General features: G+C 43.0%; 2 protein-coding genes across 3 annotated transcripts in view; both read left to right on the top strand.

Annotated features, from left to right (window-relative positions):
* LOC127376504 (neurofilament light polypeptide-like) lies at positions 1-2,991 on the top strand. The gene is made up of 4 exons (XM_051423448.1): positions 1-1,448; positions 1,618-1,742; positions 1,860-2,287; positions 2,383-2,991. Exons 1-4 carry the CDS (start codon positions 45-47, stop codon positions 2,571-2,573), a joined length of 2,148 nt encoding a protein of 715 aa, XP_051279408.1. The 5' UTR covers positions 1-44; the 3' UTR covers positions 2,574-2,991.
* Positions 2,992-9,716: 6,725 nt separating this feature from the next.
* dock5 (dedicator of cytokinesis 5) overlaps positions 9,717-26,751 on the top strand; it is a 42,253-nt gene continuing 25,218 nt past the window's right edge. For both annotated transcript variants that reach the window (XM_051422190.1, XM_051422188.1), the window contains exons 1-11: positions 9,717-9,901; positions 21,372-21,455; positions 21,689-21,729; positions 21,810-21,865; positions 22,146-22,242; positions 22,355-22,503; positions 22,612-22,747; positions 23,936-24,093; positions 25,015-25,096; positions 25,674-25,803; positions 26,451-26,523. In XM_051422190.1, the coding sequence (XP_051278150.1) occupies positions 9,859-9,901; positions 21,372-21,455; positions 21,689-21,729; positions 21,810-21,865; positions 22,146-22,242; positions 22,355-22,503; positions 22,612-22,747; positions 23,936-24,093; positions 25,015-25,096; positions 25,674-25,803; positions 26,451-26,523 (1,049 nt within the window). In that variant the 5' untranslated portion in view covers positions 9,717-9,858. The remainder of the gene's footprint in view (positions 9,902-21,371; positions 21,456-21,688; positions 21,730-21,809; positions 21,866-22,145; positions 22,243-22,354; positions 22,504-22,611; positions 22,748-23,935; positions 24,094-25,014; positions 25,097-25,673; positions 25,804-26,450; positions 26,524-26,751) is intronic.

Below are 26,751 nucleotides of genomic sequence, written 5' to 3'. Positions count from 1 at the left end.
TCTTCCATCATGCAGTATTTCTACACCTACATGACAGATACATTATGTCTTTGTCAGGATTTTTATTGGAACAACTTCTGCAGTTTTGGGGGAGTAACAGTATACTGTTTTTGTCCTCAGTGACCCTGTGTGTTGCAGTCCCTTGTTGCTTATCCCCGCCTACTCCACCCACCCACACTCATCCTCACCCCACCCCATCTCTCCCTTGGCAGAGACTGGCTGGCTGGCACCATTATCAATTCCTTCTGTCAGCATGCCTGCAAAAAATAGCTTACGTCATAGTCATTACTGGCTCTATAAAAGCCAGGGTAATGCAGATTCACAGTGCAGTCAACCCAGCCACATTCCTAGACGTAGAGCAGCCCGTCGCTCAAGTCATGACGTCCACCGGCTTTGACCCTTACTTCCCTTCTACTTACAAGAGGAGAGTGGTTGTGCGCAATGCAGGATATGGAGCTGGTGGAGGAATAGGATCCAGGTCTGCCTACTTCAGCCACTCTGCCCCAATAACTTCCTATGCATCCTCACGCAGAAGTTATCCAACACACACCAGAGCTATCTCTGGCTACTCCTCCGTGCTCTCTGCTCCAGTGTCTGCGGCCGCCACTGAGCTGCGCCTTGACCAAGCAGCCCAGGTCAGCTCCGAGTTCATAGCAATAAGGACCCATGAGAAGGCTGAGCTGCAGGACCTGAATGACCGCTTTGCCAGCTTCATTGACAGGGTCCATGAGCTGGAGCAGCAGAACAAGTTGCTGGAGACCGAACTCCTGCTGCTCAGGCAGAGGCAGGTGCAGCCGTCCAACATCCGGGCCCTGTATGAGCACGAGATCCGCCAGCTGCGCGCCGCCGTTGAAGATGCCCGCCATGAGAAGCAAGCAGCCCAGGCCCACAGGGATGAGATGGAAGATGTGCTGAGGAACATGCAGAAGCGCTTTGAGGAGGAAGTGGTCGGCAGAGAGGAAGCAGAGGGCAGGCTCATGGAGGCCAGGAAGGAAGCAGACGAGGCCGTACTGGGCCGGGCTGAGCTGGAGAAAAGGGTTGGGACCCTGCTGGACCAGCTGGCCTTCCTGAAGCGCCTCTGTGAGAGTGAGATTGCTGAGCTGCAGGCCCAAATTCAGTTCAGCTCAGAGGTGTCAGTGGAGATGGAGGTCGCCAAACCTGACCTGTCCGCTGCTCTCCGAGACATCCGAGCCCAGTATGAGAAGCTGGCGCAACACAACCTTCAATCGGCCGAAGAATGGTTCTGCAGCAAGATGAATGTGATGACAGTGGGCTCCGGACGCAACACGGAGAGCGCCCGTAACGCCAAGGATGAGGTTGGAGAGTACCGCCGGCTCCTCAGTTCCAGGATGCTGGAGATCGACGCCTGCCGTGAGATGAATCAAGCTCTGGAAAACCAGCTGCAGGACGTGGAGGAGAAACAGAGTGCTGAGATCTCTGCACTGCAGGTGAGGAACACGAAGACACAGAGCTCCAAATATCGGATTGTTTCTTAAAAATCTGTGAATTTCTACATTTCTGCCAGTGAGGCCTGTTATTGAGCATGAAATGATATGCCAATGTTTTCCTGCAGCCCATAATGTGCCACTAACATGTTGCTTTATCTTCTCTGTGCAGGACACAATAGGTCAACTGGAGGATGAGTTGAGGGCAAACAAGAACGACATGGCTCGCTACCTGAAAGATTATCAGGACCTCTTGAACGTGAAGATGGCCTTGGATATTGAAATTGCAGCCTACAGGTGAGACTTTCCGGTGTTTTGTATATTGTGTTGTGATTGTGGGGTTTAAATAAATGCCACCAGCGCCAATAATTTAGCATTTATTGTGATGTGTGTGTGTGTGTTTCATTCTGTTAGGAAGCTCCTTGAGGGAGAGGAGAGCCGTTTAAATGTGGCGGGAATGGCGTCTGCCAACGTTTACTCCCAGGCCATGTATGCCTCTCCGTTCTACGGAAGAACACAGTTCTCTGTGCAGTCTGAGCTGAGCTCTGCAGCTCCGTACCTGCTGAGCTCCCGCTTCTATACTTCATCACTCCCCACCGAGGAGACAATATCCGCAAGCCAAGCACAGCAGGCGGAGGCCAGCCCCCCTCAGGAGGAGGAGGAAGAGCAGGTTGAAGAGGAAGAGAAGGAGGAAGAGGAAGTGGAGGAGCAGGGAGAGGAGAAGGAAGAGGAGGAAGAGAAGGAGGAAGAGGAAGAGAAGGAGGAAGAGGGTGAGGAGGCAGAGGCAGAAGAAAAGGAGGAGGAAAAACAAGAAGAGGGAGAGGAGGAAGCAGGTGGAGAAGGTTAGTGTGGTCATTTTGTTGGTGTGTGTGTGTGTGTGTGTGTCGGTAAATTAATTCTAACTTCTCTCCCTCCTCACATGGTTCTGGAAATGAAGAGGGCGAGGCAGAGGATGGAGACAAGGAAGATGAGGAAGGAGGAGAGGAGAGCCCGGCTCAGGAAGAGGAGGTCGCCGAGCAGAAGGAGGAAGAGGGTGATGATGAGGGTGAGAAGGGGGAGAAAGAAACTGAAAAACAAGAGGAGGAGTCTGAAGAGAAAGATGAAAAAACAACCGATAAAAAAGCTTAAATTCGAACGCTTAAAAAAAACGCCTGCTAGCATTGTGGCTGAAAGATCTGTTCTCTGCTGCTCTATCGGTACAGAGATTATTCTCTCATTCCTCTCGAAATCAGAAGACAACATGCGGGTGAACAAATTCTCTGTATGATCAACTGGAGCGGCTCACAGCATGTACGCACACTCCACCAGCAAAGATACTAAAACACTGTAAAAGCTAATCAGTAAGTCGACGATGACTGTATGAAAGAGAAATTCTGCTTTGTGGAGATTTGTTTGCAAACACCTGTGTGCTTTACTGTCACCAAAACATGCCTGAACACTATGTATGTGCAATACCAGTTTGAAATGCCTTACTTCAAGTCCTCACTGAGTGCTTTAAGTCCATGATGTGCTGCATTGAACTCCAATAAAGCCTTCTCAACCTAGAGCCGGCCCCAGGCTTTTCTGTTACACTTACAGGAGCAATGAATTATCAAGTCAAACAACATTCAGCACAAACAAACACATTAGCAGAGAATCCTAGTCCACGTCCAGGCTCTGTGACTCACTTTCACAAACAAGGATAGATAGTTGTACTTGCTAATTAGCACAGGGCTCCATTTTCATTCAGCGTTCAAAACAAAACGTTCCTTTCTCGCCAGAATGTTAATGGAGGTTAATGGAAACAGTACACAGATGGCAGCCAAAGAGCCCTCGGTACCATCCATATTGATAAATCGGTCCACAATCGACTGCAAGGGAGGGCTGCAGCAAAGCAGCAAAGTCAGCAAGTCTGACTTGTTTTAGGTTCTCTCAGCAAATGCATGAAAAAAACAACTTATTCAACCAAAAAAAAATCACATATCAGACGGAACTAAGCTTCACATTTTTAACCTGATCTGCTTATAAAGCCTCATTACAGTTTTCTTGACGTGTGCTAAAAGTCTGGTATATCAGAAATGAGTTACAGCGGCATGTTTATCTTTATCTCAAGTCAGCAGGTCGCCTCCATCCTGATGCGCCTACAGTCTCTGTGTGATCAGCCAGCTGACACCGGTGTTTTTCCCGCTGCCTCGCCCTCATCCACATCACTGTCCATAAATCAGGGCGCACTGAAACCTTTATGACTCAGCTAGTCTGCTGCACCAAAGAATCTGGACAAGTGTCAACTCACGCAGGACGGCAACAGAGTGGGGAAGAGGGAGAGCAATTTCATTATTTCATTTAGAGGGGGGAGAGATTAAAGAGGAATCAGGGAGAGAGAGGAGGACTATCTCACTGCACTAAACCTTGATAGAGGACAGACTGTCTTTTTTTACCCAGCGAAGAGGTTGAGAGGCCAGGGGCGTCCTCAAGGCATCTGCAGAGATGCAATAACTATCAAGCAAATGAACCCCATACACACACTCTCCTTCCTCTCTCTCTCCTCACACACACACACACACACACACACACACACACACACACACACACACACACACACACACATTTGAACAGGAGTGGATGTGCAGTGGGAGCTTCTGTTTGATCTACCTGAAGCACACTTTGAAATATTGCATCATCTTATAATTGTGACACACTGTTTGCACATGTGGTGCATGCTCCAGAAGATCTTACGTGTGTCAGAGCAATGCCCCAGTCTCCCTTTCCGTCCGCCTTGTCCTTGGTTTACCCCGGCCCTGAGCTAAACTACCCCATCCTCCTCCTTCTGTTGCTCTCAGTCCAAAGGAGCACTCAATTTAATCATTAGAAATTCCACTTTGCAATGAATTTGGCTTCGCTTACACACACCTTTCAGCACTCAAAGAGATAGCAATACTGTTAATGTTTTCATATTGATTACAAGTACAATAATGATATACTGGCTGGATATTAAAGCTCAGACCACCCTGCACACAGAATGCTGAAGTAGAGCTCTTCACAATAGTAACAGTAAACCACCAGCAGCATATACAGATACTCCCTCAGGTGCTCATATGTATCATTTGTGTCGCATGCAGCGAGGGGAAGCTGTGTGTGTGTGTGTGTGTGTGTGTGTGTGTGTGTGTGTGTGTGTGTGTGTGTGTGCTGGTGCATCTTAGGGCATTGTGGGACACAGATCTCCTGTAAATGTAACATATCAAAGCGAAGCTGTATTATTTTTATCACATTTCATCTCTCAGATATTGAGTTTCATCCCCTGCTTCATCTGTCACATTTGGGCTGGGAACGGACGGGTGTATAAATCTTATAACTCCCTCCGCCTCTTGTGGGCACACACTGTGTCAGAGGGAGGGAGGCCCATCACTGAGCCCACTGAGGAACCCCCCCCAGACGTGCGATCCTTTTGATGAAAAACAAAGAGCTGAAGGTGCAGTGGGAGCCTTCAGCAGCAGCAGCAGCTATAGTTTCCTGTGAAAAGGTAAGAGAGGTAAGTTTCAGTACTGTACAGTTACCCCAAAATAGATAAGATTGTGTTCAATGGAAAAGTTTCTGTGTTGGCTTCTACATTCAGACTCAAAAGTCAATAACACACTTTTGATAGTCACATTATTCTTAATGGCTTCACAAAATCACCACACCTAAATTATGGAAATGAAAAAAAACCGGCCAATTAACGTAGATGTCTTTGTAGAATTTAACAGCACTGACTTTGTAAAGTCTGGCCAGCTCCCAGAGTCATGAAACAAAGTCTACACGAGGAAAACAATATCAGCTTTCCATTACAACAAATGCATATTACATTTCAGGAGGAAACAGAATACAGTAATATACTGTTTTGGACTACATGTCAGAAATTTAATCTGCAAACCAGAGTAGCAACACTGGTCGTTTGGGTTTGTTCTCAGGCCCAGATGATAACATTTAAAGGGACGGTTCATCCCAGAATCAAAAGTACATATTGTTTCTCTTCCCTGTGGTGCTATGTATCCATATAGACTGTTTTGGTGTGACTTGCTGAGTTTGTGTAGTTATTGACCATAGAGATGTTTGCCTTCTCTCCAATACAGTGGAACCAGATGGAACAAAAATGTATTTTAAAAACTCAACAGCAATGTCTCTTTCCAGAAATCATGACCCGGTTACTCAATGTAATCCACAATCGTTGTGAGCTGTTTGGAACTATTTTTCAAATGGTGCTTTAAGCATAAGTCTTTGGAAAGACTTTCACCTTGACAGAAGCACTTGTCGTCCTGATTATGTTTTTTTTTAATTAGGTGGGTGTGCTTACTCCCCTCAGACGGCTCAGGCCCCTGGACCAGACAGCGAGGGTGGTCAAGCTGCAGCCTGCTGTAGCCGCGCTTTGTCTCCACAAAGAAAAGGAAGTCTTAGATAAGAGCTGTGGCTCCCTCTGCTGATCTCAGACAACCACCTAATTAAAAGACTGCTGAATGAGCCTTCACATTGGCCTGGAAGACAGCAGACAGAGACTATTTCATTTAAAGATGTGGTGCTCTCGTTCTAAAAATAGATACTCGCTTCTCCTGGTGCACACATAGCCACAGTTTTCAGATGGCCTTATGTACCCACTACAGGGGTACAAAGGATGCTTCACTGAGTCAGATGGAGACAAATGGGCGAGCCTCAGGGCACATCCTTCCTCATGCATCACAACCTGGAAATGAGATGTTAGACTTGTGGATATAAATGTGCTAACCCTAACTCACCTGAAGAAGATTCTGTGATCATATGTGTTAACACTATGTATTTCCTGCTGTCATGTGTGACTTTCTTCAGATTGTGCTGCAAGTGAAACCTTTCTGTGCAAAATAACACAGTTCATCTGGTCAGACTGTGTCATTCTAACATCAATATACATAGCACAGATTAAAGAGTCAATGTACAGGAATTCATATAGGCATAAAGAGCCCTTCACAGTGCCCTACTAGTGGACTTAGTGTAGTAAAATTCCAACCAAGCAACCATAAATGCATCACAAGATTCGGCACACTGGTGCCACTTTATTATTTTTTCTCCCCTCCACCACTACATGTAGATGACTTTGAGCTTGCATCATTACACAGTGACGATGGTGCAGGATTTGACATCATGCAGCAAGCGCTAAAGAAACATCTTTTTATAGAACATTCTGTAAAAGTAGAAAAGTTTCGATATACTTGCACCAAAAGTCAACTGCAAATCAAATTCGGCCCCCGGGTGTTGAGCCCTTGTGCACAGATAGTGCATTGACCTATCTGCTACAGCACTGCAGGACCGGGCTATTACCTGATTCTGCTGCCAGACAGCCAGGTGGATGCTGAGGCCCAATTTGCCTCTGGCGTCATATGGCCCTGGCAGTGGACCCATAAATCCATTAGGCCTTTTGTCTGCTTTTGTCTCAGGAATTGAACACCTCAGTGGGGGCTTCAACCGGTGTTTAGAGGCCTTAGCACTCAGGATTCTCTGAAGCATTGTAGTTCCTCACATCATAGAAATCACAGTTCACTGCCTTTAGTAATGTCAGCCACCGAATAACAGTGGAGTCAAGTCAGGTCAAGCTTTACTTGAAAGGTACATTTCATACATATGGATGCTCAATGTGCTTCGTCTCTGTGCATCCCATAACAATAAAACACACACTGGCACATGCACTCAAGCATGCACACACACACACAAACACTGATTGAATGCTGGAGTGTTGGAAGGTGGGTGGTAGATGGGGAGCATATGTATTATTCTTTCAACTGTCTGTCATGCTAAATGTTCATTCATTGTGTGCCGAGTGTGCCTGTTTGGCAACACACAGAGAAGCCCTCAGGCAGAGTAAACAGGCGGGATACTGTAGTTGCAGGACACAAACAGTAGCTTCATCTCTTTATTATCTAAAATAAGTGCGGCCCACACCAGTCTTCACTGTCATCCAATGTTCAGCTGTTCCATGTGTGCACCTGTTTCCGTTCACAGCACGCATCTGCACATGTGTTTGTTGCGTTTACCAGCGTTATTAAAACGTTGCAGCTAGCGAGGGGGTTTAAATAGAAAGTCTGAGACATAACACAATCTGATTTAAATTACATGATGAGGCCAGTGGGGATCTCCCGTAAAGACTCAGCCTGTCTACTCCTATTGCTTATGTAGCATTCAACTCCGGATGAACCCTAGAGTTCAACGCGTCAAGCTGTCACACGCACTAATGCAAGACATGCACACACACACACACACACACACACACACACACACACACACACCAAGACACCGGCATCTGGATTTAATGATTGCACTAAAAGGTTCTGTGTGGGATGAGAAAAATAGAGGCAAGCAGATAAGTAAAAGACCATGCCACAACAGCCCAATCTTAAGCATTGTCAGCGACTAACAGTCTGCTGTATGCAATAGCACAAAGCAGTCAGGGGATGGCAATATTGTATTCCTTTTTGCAGATTAGATTGTTTTTAACTTTTGATCACCCAGCAGCAACTCTCCACATTTCACCAGGAGGTGTGAGACACTTTGGGTAAAGAATGAGGAGAATCAGAGGTGAAAAGGGCATGAGGAGATTTAAAGCCCGCTTTTTACAATAAATTCAAACACTACAGCTACAAAGCACCAACAGCTCAGACAGAAAAATAGAGCACAATAACCATATGCAATACATAACCTTGGAAACTCTACATATGGCTGCAAAATATTTCTCCAGTAGCTGCTTTTCTGAATGAGCTCAGTCATTGTGTTGGAATCGTTCAGCTGTGTGAGGAAGAAAATAAAATTCACAGGTTTCTACTTCATTCTAACTTCACTTTAGTATTATGTGGCAAAAGGGGCAGAGCATTTCAAAAATATTATTATCTGAAGGCATCATTTTTTTAAAATCTTCTGTTCTTGATTATAGTCCTGGCCGATAAACAGCCTCTTACAGGGCTGTTTTGTAGTTGCCATATGTTCAATAGTTTGTCCTTTGCAACATAATAAGATTCAATAATAGCTTTTCAATCAGACTGGGTTCTGTTGGTACTAATTCACCACAGGCTGTGTTTTAAAGCAGCCACACAATGGATTGAACAAAATGGACATCGCCCTGTCACAGTGAAACAACAAAAGCGCTGGATGGCTGAACATTATTGACAGCACCATTTGGCAGAAAAAAAAGAAAATGGGCAAACAAAAGGCTAAGTGGGCTACCAGATCTTAGCCAGCAGCTGTAAATGGCTGTACTGGGCGGGGAAGGAGGGTGTGATATACCGGCCGTGTTGGAGTGACATTTAAATTGAAGCCAATTGCCTCACTGATGGACAACACGATTGCTTCGCCCCTCTATATGCTTTTCTAAACAATGAATTGTGTAGCTTGTATGAGATAGCCCGCACAGGGAATTCAAATATAGCCTCATGTGATGTATACATGTGATTATATTAGCTCTAGTCCACTGGTTCACCGTGGGTCGCCATAGCTGCAGAGGCCCTCTTGGTTTTAAGAAGTTGTCATTTTTATTGTTTATCTTATTATTTAAGATGAAGACCTGAACAAAGTTATATCCACAGAGCCTTCACTCTCTGATACAAATAAATGTTAAAACAACCAAAGAGCTAACAGAACAATGAGAAGAAAACACTGAATTTGCCCAACAAGAAGTTTATTAAGAATGTATGATTGTTAAAAATTATACAAAGAATTCCTAAAACTGGTCTCTGATCAGTATTCACAGGAAGAACTGTTTGGGTTCATTGTACAGTTTATCTGTTGTTCTGTTTCTCCTTTGCGCTGTGAAGAGGAGGGTGAAGCGAGGGGGGGGCGCAATCTGCCGCTTTACCACTAGATGCCACTAAATCCTCCACACACTGGGTCCTTTAAAATCCGAGTCAGAGCGAGCACAGCGGCGTGGAGTTTGCAATTCAATCTCATTTTAAATTAAAAACAATAACCTGGTGATCATTTATTTATGGCACATAAGTGATTTATAAGTCTATTAATTATTCCCCTCCAGATTGTCTGAAACTGTTCTGAAACTGAGACTCCATCAGGAGTCCTTGAAGCAAAACGAGGGACAGTTCAGTCTCATTACATTTCCCTTTTCCCTGGATTCAATCTGAGTTCATTTGAGGATTTATGAGGAATTGTTACAGTTCTGGACTGATGTCTGCGGGAGGAAGGGGCTCTCTTTCGGGGAAGGCTCCTGGAGACAGAGGCTTGATGTAGTGCGGTGGTTTGTGGGGGTTGAGGCTCATGGTTCACGCCTCTCCCTCCTCTCCCCTCCCCGTTTACAAGTCATGATGGCGGAACTGTAAACTTCGGGACGAGAGTCCACCGCCCCGTCCTCGCTCAGAAATTGTACATAGTTATTATTTATTTATTCAGCCGACTTTATACACTCTCTCCCCCCCCCCTCCCTCCCCCAGCTATGACCCGTTGGATTCCCACTAAGAAGGAGAAGTACGGAGTGGGTGAGTAAATGTGTCTGCGTGTTGTTTTGCTGGCCGAGGGAACAACCTGAAGGGAAACAGGGCTGGAGCTGGGAAACACAAGTTACCGCCGACTCCTGTTGTTGTTGTTGACTGCGTCGGGTGTAAACACAAACAACTGTAAACACCCAGCTGGACTTCACAAACTTTAATGTGTTGCACTGAGCTCGATATTCAGCCTGCTCGCTGTCTGCAGATGTGTGTGTGTGTGTGTGTGTGTGTGTGTCCCATTCTAGGTGGTGAGGAAAAATGGAAAAGAGCCAAGTGTTCAATGAGCATACCAGTCGTTCCTGTGCGTGATCTCCCTGAACTGACTTGTTGGAGTTACAGTGAACTTCAGTGAATCCTCAATTTTGCTGGAAGGTCCCTTGAAGCCCCCCCCCCTTCAAGGGCTCCTGTAGGGCCCCACATGGGACCCCTGTACTGTATGCATGTCAGATAAGAGTGGAATTTGCATAGGCAGTTTGTCTGCGGCTCGGCTTCGCTTTCAGGGCTTTTATCTGACGTTTGAGGCTATCAGGCACTTTTAGTTTTGGGAATTGTTTTTGAATTTGCAGCAAGGTGTGGCCCCGTCATGTGTGTGTGTGTGTGTGTGTGTGTGTGTGTGTGAGCTTGCAGACTACATGTTCCTGCTATCAGGTACTCCTCCACACCCTCAAGGCAAATCAGAGACGGCTCTATGGGGAATTCCTGTCAGGTTTACTGTAATGACTTTATTGTCAGCGCAGGTTGGCCGGTCAGTGCTTACAGTCCTGACTCACCGCTGAATCCGGGCTTAAAGCTGCACACTCTTTTACAGACGGTTTCCTGGTGTGCAGCAGATGTTTGTAGGAAAGTGAACAGTGTGTAGTCTTTCTGTAGGAACACCTGGAAATGGATTAAAATGACCAAATATCCTGTAAATAATCGGTGTTGTCCTGGAAGTGTTTGTATTTCCTCAGATCGCCTGGCTGCGTGTGTTGTTTGAAACCTGACTGTTGGTCGGATAAACAGCTGGGAAGGGTTGTCAAAGTGGAACTGACCTGCGGGAATGTTTTCAGCATCGAGTCTATCTTTTCCAGAGCTGCGAGCAAAATTTTCTCATATCTACGGAAGCCCATTTCCACCAATGTGACAAAAACAAAAGAAGTCTTTATGAAGAGAAACTTCCTCAAAATAATGACTTAGTATCTTAAAATATTGAGAATTTGTCTCAGTTACTATCACAAAGTCAGATTTTTGAGATAGTCAAAATATTGAGAAACTTTCTCATTTAAGTCAATATTTTGGGAAACTTCCTCATTATAGCGACTTACAGAATCCTTATTTTACCGTCACATTGGCGGAAATGAGCTTCCATGCGTACGCACACAGCCTGAAGAAGGTCACATTTCATTTTGCTGTGGTTGATAAATAGATGCACAGTGATGTTAACTGTACGTGCAATGAACACTTTAACTGTGTTAAGCTGTGGCCATATTAATGTTGTCAGTTTACCCTGAACTGCGGCCTATATGAGTGTTTGTAGGGAGGCGCTGTCCTGTATTGTCAAGAAAAACTCGTGGAAAGTGATCTCTTAAAGAGATAGGGACTCCTGGGATCTTCTCTGGGTTTAAAGACGGTGCTGCTGTTGTGACTGAAAACATTTTTAACCCACAGATCCAGGTGTTTACGGAGCGCTCTGCAGCTCAATCACTAACCCCCTGTTGCTTATATATGACCTTGTTTTAGCAGCTGATGTTGAGGAATTTCTTTTTTTTGTGTTAATCCTTTTATATCCCAGTATGGCGTTCAAAAGTGTCGCTCTGCAGGATTGTGTAGGCTGTGCCATTCTCCTGCCATACGCCTCAGAAACAGGGCAGGAGTCACTAACACTGTACTTAATCCTTAAAATGCCATCGGACCCTGTACAAGGTCTTACGTTCTTAATCCGATTAGTCATCCCAGGCTGTGCCCAAAAACAGGCGACTACATTTGAGGATGAAAGAAGAAGATCGCAAGGTTTCTGATACTATCAGTAATATCATGCTCGCTAACAGGGAAATGTGGATAATGTGTCAGCTTAAGATATCACAATCTTCAATGGTGAATTTGTGACACCATCATAATAGGATATCTTCCTCATTTTTACATCCTGAGGAGAAGCTGAGACTCGAGTGAAGCATTGAAATGAGCAGGTGAGGAGCGCGTGGTGCACTCCCTGGTTGGCTTCACTCACTGCATCCTGTTTTACATTGCTTGCATCCATAATGGATTTCCAAGGCATCCCAAGGCTTTTATTAGGTTTCAGGACAAGGTCTCCTTAATGAGGGGTCAAGTAAATGCTTACATGAATCTTAATAAAACCCCTGATAGAGCTTTTTATTGACAACTCAAATAAACAACATTACACACTTGAGGGCCAACTGAGGCCCTCGCTGAATAATCCGGGGAGTTCAAGGGAACGCCGCTTTATTTTTTTTACACATCAAAGTCTGTTTACAGGTCCGAGGGAGTACTACTGCATATGTTAGAGAAGTTGCATAAATTCTTTCTGTGGCACAATGTGATAAACTGCCTCTAGTGATGTCACTTGAGTCGGTGTCAGTTGATGCTGAGGACTACAAATTAAAAAAACCGGTGAGGTTGCACCGTAGTAATTTGTCATTTAGTGGCTTGAGGCTACGTTAGCTGCTGCTAGAAGAACACACCCAAACCTCTAACTGAACGGGCAGCGGTTTTGTTGTGTTGCATTGTGGGTAATGTAGGCACCAGGTTTTGAGGGAAGAAGAATAAGTGGAATATAAAACACAATATATCTGGTTCTGCTGCACCGATTTTGATCCTTTTTTCTATTGTTTTTTAAACTGTTCATTGTGAGTATGCTGATTTTATAGTGGTGCAGGATTGATGCTGAATTGGTGTTCACTGCTACTAAATGTTGAACCAAAACTACAGCCTATCAGACTCCATTTAAAAAAACTGTAATTTTACCTTGCAATTAATCGTGAAACACAATTTAAAGTGGATTAAAACAAAATAAAACTCATAAAACCATCTTTGTTAGTTTTTCCAACAATCACCAACTCTGGTTTGGTCAAAATAAATCCTTAACTCACAGAGTTAAATGTAAAAATATTCTTAAAACCGGCTGCAGTGTAATCCTTGCGGCCATCAAAGTGCATCCACTAACAGTAGTTGTTGTTTGTTCCACTAACAGTAGTTGTTGTTTGTTCCACTAACAGTAGTTGTTGTTTGTTCCACTGACAGACTCAGGTTGTTATTGTCAGTGTCTGACAGCATTATGGAAAGGATCCCTACAGAGATAGACCTTTAGTTTAACCACAAACAGCCGTAATATCACTATCACTCTCCACCAGACTCCAGAGACAAAAACACTCATTTTACCTTCAGATCATCGTAACTTCATTAAAGTGGACAGAAACAGAATTAAACTCATTAAAAGTGTCTCTGTTAGTCTTTCCAACAATCACCATCTCTGGTTTGGTGGAAATAAATCCTTAATTCAGAGAGAAAGATGAGAAAAAAAACATTCTCTGCTCAGGACGCCGCCACTCAACTATATATTTACAAAGCAAATTTTCTGCTATATTAATGTTTAAAGGTCATATAAACTAGTTCAAATGTCTTAAAAGCAGAACTGCTTCTTCTCCCTTATTATATGCAATATATTTCATTTTAAAACAGTTGGGTGCAAGACGTCTCCAACTTCACTGTCAGGTGCACTCTCAGTGTTTGTGCACTGGAGACATCAGATGTCCACATCACAATTGTGTAAGCTGCATATTGGGCCACTATTGGCCTCCAAACAGGTTGTGATGTTCTCGTGTGTAACCTTTTGTAAAAACAGCTTTCTGGTGTCAAACTGTGCACAGTGAAGCTCAAACGTCCACGTTAAGTACAAAAGTATTATATTTACTATATTTTAATGCATTGCAGCAAACCCCTGGAGTTTACATGTTGTGGGATCTTCTATATACTGTAAAATAATGTATTCATGATGATTATGATGCTTTGCAGAAGACTACTTTCTTCTGTAATTACCTCCGGTTGTCTTCAGGGAACTGCCATTAAAGCTGCTGGAGTCATAAAGACTAATGCCTGCACTCACTGTGGTTGTGTGAAAACGGTTTCAAGTACGCTGCCACAACTTCCACTTTGCAATATTATGCAATAAATAACAACCTTAGAGATATAATATGTAACATTTGAGCGATCAAAAGTCTAAAAATGACTATAAATTATTATTAATTATATATTTAGGTGATTTGTGTACTTATTATCCAGAGAAGTTCAGAGAAGTCTGTGGTTTTATTCAGGTAACAGGATGTTTTCTGCTGCTTAGGTGACATATTTTATGGATATTTTATATTACATTCAAAACTGTACAATGAACCCAAACAGTGAACTCAGTAACTGCAGGAAGTTTGTGTGAAACCAGAGATTCTGATGAATTTTGAGCAGATTATTTTCTGTTTAAGGGAACTTTTACATTTTTAACAACCATACAGACTTAATAAGCTTGTTTTCGGAGTTTTTTGTTGTCCCTGATGCTTGTTCTGTTAGACCATTTACTTTACATTTACTGTTCTTCACAGAATTGAACCAAAAGTTGAGATATAGAACTACTGTGTATTTTTACGTTTTCTTACAACCTTCTTAAAATCAAGAAGGCCTTGCAACCCCCCCCCCATTAAGCTTTTGGCGACCCCTAGTGTTTATGAAACCACTCATCTAAGATAACCGTGTTTTATGTATCGGGCCATCGTTGGCTGTGCTCTCTAAATATCGGCCGACCGCTGACCCTTAATATTTCGATGAAAACAATCATTCATCTTCTTTTGCCAAATTGCTCACAAATTGGGTTCAAATTTGCGACACATTTGGATGGAAACACGGCTATTCTTTCAGTGTTGTGTTGTTGTTTTGTTATGAGAGACCCCCTAGCGGCAGAAATGACATAATTAGCGTTTTATAAAGATGCACAGCTTCAGGTTGTTTTCTCTGCAGGTGATACATGCTGTGTGGGCGTCCTATTTGCAAAACAAATCTGAAGCAGTTGAGATTCGCCGCCTCCACAGATCACAATCAATACGTCCCCGTTTGTTTGTTCATCTCGCAGTGTCGAGCCTGATTGCTGCCAGCGAGATAAGTGTTGCCCTTGCTCTCCGTTTCGATGGATTGACGAGATGGTCGCTCAGTCATTCAAAACTCAGACATAATTTCAGAGTAATTTCTTTAGGAACTTGGAGTAAGTGCTTCTTTCTCCTTCAGATAAGACAATTGTAATTTTCTGTCTGTTAAATGTTGCAGCAGGGTTTTTAACCAGAATTAAAAGATGCCCACACTGGTCTAATTTGATCCCTTTTTGCACTATTAGCTTTGAACTTGAGAATTAACTTTCTGATTTATGGATAACCTATAAGGACTTATTAGCTGGAGCACAGATTTAAGAGCTGCAGATTGGTTCTGGCGGTCTAGACAGTAGACGGGAGGCAGGAGGCTTCTCTGCCGAGGCCTTTATGTTGTGAAACGTCCTGCCTGAAGAGAATTGGCTCAAAAACAAAGCTTAAATAGACCTGCTTTTACCTAATGGCTTCTTGTAGAGATACTGTAGCTGTTTGGTAGAAATTTGTATGATTGAATACTAGTTTTATCAGAAAGATGATACATAACTGAGTGGTAGCTTTCTGGAGACCTTTACGAATTTATAACAGAAAGAGTTTTTTAAGCAATACCTCTGTCTCTCATTGATTTTAAACTAAAATACTTCCCTTTCTATTACGTTATGGACTTATTGTAAGATATATGTGGTATGTAATTATAGATGTTGACTTTTAAGAATGTCACCAACCTTTGAGCCAACATGCAGGGGCGTGTCCAGGGCATGAAGTACGTGTCTCAGCTTTCCTGTTTATTCCCTATTTATGCATTTCCAGCACTTTTTATGGACCCAGTATGCAGAAATATTCAAATACACTAGGTGAAAGTAACACATTTATTCTATGTGCAAAAATCTGCATTGCATTAGCATAAAGAGGGAGACTCGTGGGTACCCATAGAACCCTTTTTTATTCAGATATCTTAAGGTCAGAGGTCAAGGGATTCCTTTGTAAATAGCCATGCCAGGGTTTCCACTGACATTGTTATATTGTCTGTTAGGCACAGGAATGAATCTATGCCACAATTTAAGTATTTATTTGAGCACAGTTTTTGTTAAGGGAGCCAGAGAGTTCATTTTATTCATTGTGTTTGGTTGTGTGGTTTTATTTATCAGGTATATTTATAAAGTATAAGTGCCCTCGGGTCAAAAACATGTTCCTACAGTGTGATGGTTGAATGGTTCAGTGCAGAGTTTGACTCTAGAAGGATGTTTTCACATTCATCTGCTGAAAGTGGAAAGTTTCTCTGAGCTCATTGGAAATCAAACTTCAAGGGGACATAACAGACAGTGCGATCCACCAGTGCACACACACTGAGAATGGACAGTGGAGGAGGAGACATCTTGTTTCCAGCTGGAAAACTTAACGTAGTGATTTAATGATGATGAGACGGAGTAGATGAGTTTTTAAGCATTTTAATTCAACCTTTTTTTTGCATATCAGACAAACATTATTGTTCTAAGCTCCTTCTACATATGTTTTAATACCTGTCAGGAGAGGTTGAAGTTCTCTTTGTGTTTGCTTATCTAATTATATCAGGGGCATAAAATGGTCTTAAAATGACAATAATGTTGTTTATCCTCAGACAGTACTGCGCCCAACTTACGTTTTATGGTCATTTTTTATGTTTTCAGTCGTCTTGCATGTAAAATGTTTTGCTTACAAGCTCTAGTGTACAAGGAAAAACTGATAACTGAGTCTGTTTGTGCGGCACGGCTTATGTCTGTCCCATTACTGCCTTTATTATTTCAGTTCTTTCATGTATTAGATTGAAAGGTTTTCCAGCTGAGAATCAGAATGAAGTCAGTGGACCTATTTTCTGTCCAATTGTGTGTTCAGTGACTGGTTGCTAGACTCTTCTATCTTGCATCATTTTCCTGTGTGTGTGTGTGTGTGTGTGTGTGTGTGTGTGTGTGTTTTCCACTCCTTTTTATTTGAGTTTTATACTGGCTATAAGTTGGAATAGTTGTTTATGTCTTGCCTCCACGCCCGTTCGGTGATGAGAACAGTAGATCCTCACTGAATGGCGTTAGGTTTGTTGAGCTGCCAGCAGCTGCTCAAACTGCTCAGCGGTAGTGTTCTTTAATTGTTTTCTAATCCGCTCCTATGGTAAATCATTTAGGTTGAATCAAACAGACTTTGATTTAAAATGAGTGTGCGTGTGTTACTTGAACCTACACAGATATAGAGGCCTTATTGGGATGTAGGAACAGCAGCTACAGGCTCAGTGGTCCGACTTTGAGAGGAAGACAGTGTGTCTCAGAGTTGTACAGATGAGCTGTGCTGCCAAGGCCCAGACTGTTGCCTTTAGTTTAGACAGTGTGGCATCACAACACGCTCAACTGGGCTCCTGCCACTGGCGCATTGCCAGGCTGTTGCCAGGCCCGGACACTGTGTCAAGTCGCTGAATGGACCATTGTCACTCTCGGCATGACCAGAGGCAGATGTCATTTCTTCAGTGCACGTTTCATTCGACATTGTTCCGGCTGCACAAATTATTTCCTGCTGAAAACAAAATACTTTTCGGGCGAAATCACAGTATGTCAGTGACTTCTTTTTAAATAAAACAACACAGCGTGCCAGCGTGTTAGCTCTAAAGGCCGGAACTTTCTGTTCAGAACATTGTGGGTTGGTTGTTATCTGGGATCAGTCGAAGGATTAAAACAAGACTTTCACTTTTAAAAGAAGAAATAACAACAATCTCCTCTTACAACGAACAGTTGATTTGTTTGCAATAAAGCGCTCCCGCTCAGTTCAGTACGTTCGGGGGTTTTGCCGCCATACTTGGTCTGGAATCTGGTCTTTAGCATTGTTATTTCTGGCCGTAGTAAAAGTTGCATAGATGCACTTTAAGGTTGAAAATCACTGTTCACCGACGCTCGATAGGATTTCTTCCAGTTGATACGATAACTGATAATTACCTGCTTCTCATGGCCGATACCGATAAGATAACTGCTCATTTTGCATGCTTGTATTTTAAAATACATATATGTTTGAAACTGGACTGTTGGGAGGATAACCTGGAACGAACTTGCACCGATGTTATTGACATTGTTTGTATTTTTTCCGGAGCAGCGAGCAGAATTGTTGTTGTGGTTAATAAATATATGTACAGAGATGTATATGTGCTGTGCATGTGCAACAAACACTTTCTACTTCTTCTTTTAGTAGAACAAATTCTACTTTATTTGAACTGTTACTTATTGGCTGTGGCCAAAGTCATGTATGTAATGAATAAAACTGGGGTTAAATGTATGAATACGAGGTAAATTATATGAAATGTGGTCCTGTATTGGCAAGAAAACTCCTACAAAAATGTCCTGGAAAATGTTTCTTAAAGAGATTGGGATCAGAGTGGGTTCATATTAGGAACAGTGCTCCTAACCCAACACATGGAGGCAGAAATTGGTCCTTTAATTCCCTTCTGATGTGAGTTGACCTTTACCGCCGAGAAACTTTCAGTCCCGTTTTTCCCCCAAAAACAGAAAACACAAACAGCGAGAGAGTGGACACAAACAACAGCTGGAATGTCTGTAAAATGCTGTGAGAGTATTTCAGAAATGACTTCCATTACTACATCAACTGTAAGTGAACATTACAAAACAAAATAAAACTTACATATAGAAAGACAAAAAACATGAACGAACAAACGGTTCAGAGATGTTCTGCTTATTTGCAGCTTTAAAGAAATTTCTCCATTTTATAAATAATAGAAAAAAAGACCCTTTCTATGTGGACTGTGCATCGATATGACTTTACAAATGTACTCAGAAGGCTTGAGTTAAATATTCTATAACATGTAAAAACCAATATGGGATTTTTATATCAATGTTAGAAGGGGGAAATTCACCGATGGCGGCTGAAATAGTGCGTTTTCTAACTTGAATGAAAGCTTTGCATGTATTTCTACATGTATTTCTTTTGGCTTCATCCGAGATCGATTAACTTCGATCCCCGTCCCGTCCGATCTACTGACAAACGCACATGCTCTGCAGAAGCACAGAGATGGAGATGTATGCCTCCTCTCGTATGATAATGCGAGAGAGAAGCAGAAAGAGGTGTGTGTGTGTGTGTGTGTGTGTGTGTGTGTGTGTGTGTGTGTGTGCAGTGATGGGCAGTAAAGCCTCGGTCACACTACATGACTTTCGAAGTGGTCAGATCACTACAGTTCACACTACACAACTTACTGTCTTGTAATCGTTGTCGGGATGTTCACACTACCAGGCTGATGAGCAGCAACAGGGGGTCACACACTACGAGATCTTCCACCACCAGTCTGACTGCTCGCCAAACTATATTTCATCAGGAGTCATTAATAACACCATTAATAGCAAGCAGGAAAGGAGTTGCTCAACCATTTACAGCATACTGCCATTAGAAACTGAGTGAAACAGCCTGATCAGCCAGCGTCAGTAATCAATACACACATTATTAGAGCATTAATCAAACTAATGACTAGCGGCAGTTTAACCGCAGACAACATTATCGTACTTTAGCAGTTACCTTGTGTTTCTGTTGTGGAGACAAAATGTTTTAAAAATGTGTATCGGTTTGAATTTAACTAAAAGCTCCCTGCACCAAACTCCCTTTGAGAAATATCACTTTTTAATAATTCCTAATGTGTCTGTAAAAACACGAGAAACCAGAAACACGAGTTATTTGCCCTCAGTCTTCTTGTCAATTCAGCATTAATATGATCCATAAAGATAATCTGCATTCTGTACAGACACATGTTGATTTGCCTCTAATCTGGAGGTATTTGTGGATGATCTCCCAAAATAGTTGTTGTAGTGTGAGAGAGTTTTAGTGCATACATCAAACTCCCAAAATTGAAACCCTACTACCTACTCAACAAACATAAAGTTGAATATTTGGGTTCAGCACATCATTTTTTCTGCAGTATGTACCGGAAAATATGTCTGCTCTGAGCCAACATTGGCTCATCAATATAGTGTGGACATTCAAATTTTGACTTAAGCAGAAAAATAAAGTGAGAAAGTAAGAAAGTGTCAGAGTTTCAGAAGATTTCAGTACTTATTTTCCCTTTTGATGAGCGGATGAGGGATCTCACAGTACGCCGTCATTCATACCAACCTTTGCAGGTGATTTTTTAACAACATAGCCAGCGTGGGCCTAACCTAATATTTTAAGAAGCCATGGGCTGGTTACACAAAGGCAGACTAGAAACCGATTCCCTATGGAGGTGGTTTGTCTGGGCAAATGTGTCTTTATGGAAAAGCTAGAAAAATCTATCCGTAAGGAGGAAGTCATGGAGAGAGAGGGGTAGTCACATTCAGTCAAGTCAAGTTTTGGTATTCAGACTGAGGTGTGATAAGCTGAGCCAGTTGAAGCGTGCTGTGAAATCTAGCCTCCAGCAACAAGCATTATCACCATGCAAGTCAGGGCAGAGCTCTGCTCATACTTCCTCTGTCTCACTAAGAGAATGAGTGGCTGCGCTCTATTGCAGCTCCCTCAAGTCATGACAAAGACCTTTGCTACAGTATTGTTTGCCAAGGTTTCTCTTTTGCAACGTCTGTCAGTTTTGTGCGTGTACGTGCATGTGCCTGTGTTCGCGTACGCACAAGTATTCTTGTGTGATCCCTCCCTTACGTGTCCTGGTTAGGGAGTTACAAAAGGAAAGACAGGAGTCGCCTCCAGGAAAGCTGTTAGGTTAATAAAGTGTGTGTGGGCAGGGGCAGGGGCAGGGCTCGCAGGTGAGCCAGCTGGCAGACACCGGACCTGCAGAGTGTGACTGTTGACCAAAGGCCGCAGTGCTACGATGATATCAGAGGATGTGATGCCTTTGCCGTTTTAGCCCTGCTCCTCACTTTTGACACAGAAACTAGCAGCTGCAGCACATTCCCATTTACTGCAACGTTTAACGCAGCCTCAGGGCATCCATTTCAATTAAGAATCGTCAAAATGCTTTAAAGGTTTGAGTCACACGGTTCTGCTGCACAAACACACAAACCGCTGTTAGAGGGAGCAGCAAGATGAGGAATAAATCAAAAGATCGAGATCCTTCTCGTCCAAGTTCTGCGGCAAGGAGGGTGAATTGGTTTCCTTTTCCTGGGAGAAAGCTCTGCAAATCTCTGATCCAGAACTTTTTTTAAAAGCAGGTTCGCTCCTCTGTGCAGTGAGTGATTGGAAAGGGATTTGGGGTTTTTCTTGATCCAGTGGACCTTGAGGAGGAACAAAACTCGCCAGTCAAACTGTCGGCCGAATTATTTTCTTTAACTGTTTTTTATTATTTTTTTGTTAAATGTTGTGTGCGTTCCTCCATAATGAGACTGTCCTTCTTTGTCCTTCAGCAATCTACAATTATGATCCCAGTGGTGAGCAGGAGCTGTGTCTGCAGGTGGGGGACACGGTGCACATACTTGAGAAATTGGAAGGTGAGTGAGCTGCAACAGGCCCCAACACATCCCTCTTTCCCCGGCTCTAAAGCAAGCTGGCACAGGAAGCTCAGTGAAATGCTGAACTAACCGGCACTCAATATTCCATGCATAATAATGTAAATGAGCCCACCACATTGTCCTCCTGACAGGGTGGACTATCATCACCCCTGTCTTGTCCACTGCCTCCCCCTCACTGTAACACGTATCTCTATTAATTTATGTTTCCTCAGGCTGGTACAGGGGCTACACGCTACACAATAAATCACAGAAGGTAAGGGCATCATTAGCACTCCATTATCCCGTAACCAATGCTGTGATGTATATATACTGATTACTTCATTGTTTCCTCAGGGCATTTTCCCAGCTTCCTACATCCACTTAAAGGAGGCTACAGTCGAGGGAATAGGGTGAGCTCGCACATCAGCAAACATATCGTGATGATAATCCACTTTGCTTTTGGTTTGCCGCCCTGCTTTGTCATTTGCCAATAACACAGCAGTGCACTTGTAATTATCATAAGTGAGGATTCAGTAATGCTTTTCTTGGCTGTGTAGGGAAACCATCCAACTATTTATCTTGTATAGAAATGTGCTCGCATCTGTCCAAATGTATATGACATGATCTGTGAGTGATGAGCCGCTTTGTCAATATCTTATTATTCTCTTCTTTTTGTTTTGTGGCCGGTAGCCAGCAGGAAATAATTATTCCAGCAGATTTACCCCTGGTGCTGGAGCTCGGGGCTACTCTGAGGGAATGGGCACAGATATGGCACAAGCTGTTCGTGGTATGTGTGGATCAGACCCTCTGTTTCTAGTAGTCTTGCACACCACTTTCTTCTTTTCTTTCCTACCTGTGAAGAATGCTTTGCTATGAACTTTTCCATGTTTGTCTGACAGGCGAACAAAACGACCCTGTTCAGGAGCGTTCAGCAAATGGCCTACAGCCTCATCGAATATCGATCTCAGATAGTGTCGGGAACGCTGCCTAAGGATGACCTTGTGGAGCTCAAAAAGAAAGTCACAGCAAAGATTGATTATGGAAACCGGTATGAATCCTGCTTCCTTATTGCACTGCAATAAACACAGCTGTAAAGTTATATGTGTGTCACGGCTCTGAGAGCGTCTCTGTGAACGGATGCTGTTTGATCCTCCAGGATTCTGGGGTTGGACCTGGTGGTGCGAGATGAAGCAGGAAACACGCTGGATCCTGACCGGACCAGTACGGTCAGCCTGTTCCGGGCGCACGAGACTGCTTCCCGCAGTGTGGATGACAGGATACAAGAAGAGAAGGTGGATTAAGATTTGTTCAGAATAGAAATGTTCTGATACCATTTCTTCCTTCCAGGCACCCGAACGTTGCTTATTGACCGATACCGCGTACCGAATCATACCGATCAGTGTGATTGTAACAAGTGTTTTAAAGCTCTTTTAGGTCTTTTCCACCAACATGGAACCAGCTCTGTTCCGGTTCAGGCACCTAGCTTTAAACCTTTCAGAGCATTTCAACCAAACATTAACTGGTTCCGAACCTGAAAAATTGCAGCTTTTCCTCTGGAACCAAATTGAGCATGTCATAATCTACAGGAGCATTGTGCAACTGACACAACACCACACCAACAGAGAGCCTGTTGATGACAATTACAGTGGAAACACAGGCTGGTTCACTAGATAGCACCCACGGAATTGGTTCAAGAACCAGAGCTAATTTGGTGGAAAAACACCATTTTATTGGTCGATAGACCAGAAAGCGCTGTATAAATACAAGTCCAATTACAAGCCTTGCCTTAGGGCTATGTTATCCCTTTTGTTATGATGCATGTTCGGGGCTGAACTATTAATCACAGACGCAAATCTGAAGTACTGTAGGGCTGCAGAGACCCCAACGAATGACACAGTCATTATGTTAATAGTTTTTTTCAATGAAAATTAAATTTGTGATGCAAAAATGAACATTCCCACTAATCATGAATCCTATCGCAGTATCTGTCTAAATAAGTCTTTTTACCGTATCCTGTAGCCTTTAATGTATACTCAAACCAAAAGAGTAAACAATATTATTATGTACAAGAATGCCCCTAAATAAGTGGCCTTAAATATATATATTTTTTAACACTCAAAATAACTTACTTATTCATTCTTCATCTGAAAAAAAATATATATTTTGAAATTACATGCAGATTATGTTACATTTGAGCATACAGCATGATCTAGGGTTTCTAAAAGTCACCATCAAGAAATTTCATCATGACAGCCACCCTGAACTTCTATGGGGCCCTTCTGAACAAAAAACATGCTGTCATTCTGAGTTGACTATGAGTCAGAGAATGGCGGGTCATGAATTCGCTATGCTCGGGGAAAAAATGGTGGTATTGGTATCGGAACAACTCTAGTTCATAATAACAGTCACGTTTTCCCCACAGTAGAAGTCCATCTCAATAACATCTGTGTCTCTGCACTGCCTGTCTGCTTTTTCTGCAGACGCGGCTACAAAACCTGGAAATGAGGCGTCAGACCCTGTTCAGTACAGTGCACACCTACAGCCTGCTCATGAACCTCAAGAACTTTGTGTGCAACATCGGAGAAGATGCTGAACTGCTCATGTCTCTGTATGACCCCGACCAGTCTGAATTCATCAGGTTTGCTCCTCACTTTTTCTCCTAACTCTTAATGTTTGTCATATGACATGACAGTAGAACACGAGACAGATAATCTGTGAAAGAATCAGGTCCCTCTGGCGCCTCCTAGTGCTCCTAATGGCATTTACAAGAAGCCACCGGGCCTGAACGAAAACAACCAGTCAACAAAGATAGTTGATTTGTTGAGTCTCATTCCCAGGGCATCTAATACAAATACTCTCTACTTGTTGGGACTCTGGGAATGAGACTCAACAATCAACTATCTTCAAACCTCCAACCCAAAGCGTCTTTATATCTTTCTCAGCTCTGATTGGTTTTTGTTTGGGCCCGGTGGTTTCTTGCAAATACCATTAAGAGCACAAAAAGGAGCCGGAGGAACCAGATTTTTTCACAGATTATCCCTCTCATGTGCTGCTGTCGGGATGTAGTGAAGATTTCAGCAAATAGGACAAAAAGTTATTTTCATAAAAGTTACCTACTGCAGCTTTAAGTACCAAGCTGAGGTTATTTGTCATTTTGGGTTCACTGTGTTTTGTCAGATGATTTCAGTTGAGACCAACAAGCTGTTTAAGTTGCTGTTACTGACGGTTTTCCTCGCATTGGCCTGTTGGTCCAAAAAATGTCAAACTCTTTGAAGATTCGCAGGGTGCAGAATTCAATTTTTGAACCCAGCAAGCAGAAATTTTTTACACTGTGTCTTTCAAAATGTCCCCTATGAGACAGGTCTGCAGGGAGAAATAAGCCCTTAGATTATTGCTATTCAAAACATGCAATCATCATAGAATTTGCTTTGGACTTCATGTGGTAAGACAGATACAATAATGCAGAGTTTTTACATTAGTTGCTTTTGTATTTTGCTATCTCTCCTGATGCCTTAGACAATGTGATATCTAACTGTGATTCCCATTTAAATTCATGCAGCGAGAACTTCCTGGTGCGTTGGGACAGTATGGGGATGCCTAAAGAAATTGAAAAACTCAACAACCTGCCAGCGCTATTCACGGTAACTGAATCCCAACCCACTGACTGTATTCCCTCTGCTTCGGATTTAAGCAGTCCAAACGCTGCCTGAAATCTTTGACAAAGAAAGACAATTTGTTCCTGGAACGTTCCTAATTTACTGAAAGTTTCTCTGAATGGCTCACATTCACGGCACAAATCTGAATACATTTGCCTCCGTTATAATTCTACTGTTTATGTTAATGACACAGTCAGCAGTTTCCCCCGCAAACAACTCATTGTGTTAATTGGAATGTGTGCCACCAGGAATTAGTGGTTCAGAATGTGATAAAACCAGATTCATGAGGACTCAAAGCTTATATTTACTTTCTCAAAGTCCAGACTGCTTTGACTTGAAAACATCCAGAAAAATAAACGCTTAAAGATGCTGGGAAGGTGATATGTTTGAGGGTTTTGCTGCATGCTTTCATCCTGTAATATTGGCCATCTGGTCTGCAGCTCCAGCCATACGAGTGCACACAGTAACAGGATGGTGATACGTACTGCCAGCCTTCTTTTCTATGTAATGCACCTCATCACTCGGTATGCCATATTAAATCATCTTTGTCCTTCCTGTCCAGGACCTGAGCAGCAGCGACCTGATGAGGCAGCGGCTCTTCCTGGTGTGTCAGATCATCAGAGTGGGCAGCATGGAGCTCAAAGAGGGCAAGAAACACACCGGAGGACTGAGGAGGCCGTTTGGCGTGGCCGGTGAGCTCCTGATATTTGTTTGAGCTATACAAAAGTCAATTCAACAAACAAAAAAATGCTCTGGCTGCTGCAGTTGCTTGAATAGTTCTGTCGAGGTGTAGAAATAAAAGATCTGTGTGCTAAATGAAATGGGAACACCTGCTTCATGACCTAGAAAATGCCTCCACTCTGCCTTGGCAAAGGAGTCGGTGGAAATTGGTTTAGCACCCGTCTTTTTGTTTTTGGCCAGATGATTAGTGGATTTGATGAGGAATGGTTTCCTCTGCAGTTCCAGCAAATGGACTGAAACCAGAGTCAGAAAGAGCGTTCAACTCAGAAGTCACATTATTTTTAGCCATGAAAAAAAAAAAAACTTGGAAGAAAAAACAAAAAACAAAAGAGCTGCGTGGAATCAACAGTTCAGAGGCAGAACCCTCAGTCTGTTTTACTATGCTGGCTGTCTGCAACGCCAGGCAACCTGGCAACAGGTGAGTGAGATCCAGCACCTGGCTCTGCTTCTGTTTAAAAGTAGAAAATACAGTTTGCAAAGTTGCAGTGAGGAAATTCACTTTCCAAACTATTTAAACTGCCTGCTTTGCTGTTGTTTTTGCAATAACTGGCTTGCATCTGCATCCTCAACCACACTGATGTTCCCTGTGCCACTGCAGTGATGGACATTACAGACGTCGCCCATGGCAAGACAGACGATGAGGACAAACAACACTTCATCCCTTTTCAGCAGTGAGTGTTTTGATGTTGTTGTCACACTGTTAACCGGCTCAGTCTTGTTTTGTAATGTCACACAATGGAGCACAAATAATGGAGAAGAATTGGAAGTAGGGCTTATGTTTGCTTACTGTGTTCCATCACGTCTTTCTCAAGGATGCAGTTCAGCTTTTCCAATGTTGCATTTCAAGGACAAATTTGAAAACTTTTTTTGCTGCCTTCAAAGACGACCTTCAAGGCCAT

Source organism: Dicentrarchus labrax, unplaced genomic scaffold (genome assembly GCF_905237075.1).
Source record: "Dicentrarchus labrax unplaced genomic scaffold, dlabrax2021, whole genome shotgun sequence".
In the NCBI taxonomy this organism is placed as follows: Eukaryota; Metazoa; Chordata; class Actinopteri; family Moronidae; genus Dicentrarchus; species Dicentrarchus labrax.
Note: the sequence above shows the minus strand (reverse complement) of the source record. Positions and strands in the feature narration are given on the sequence as shown.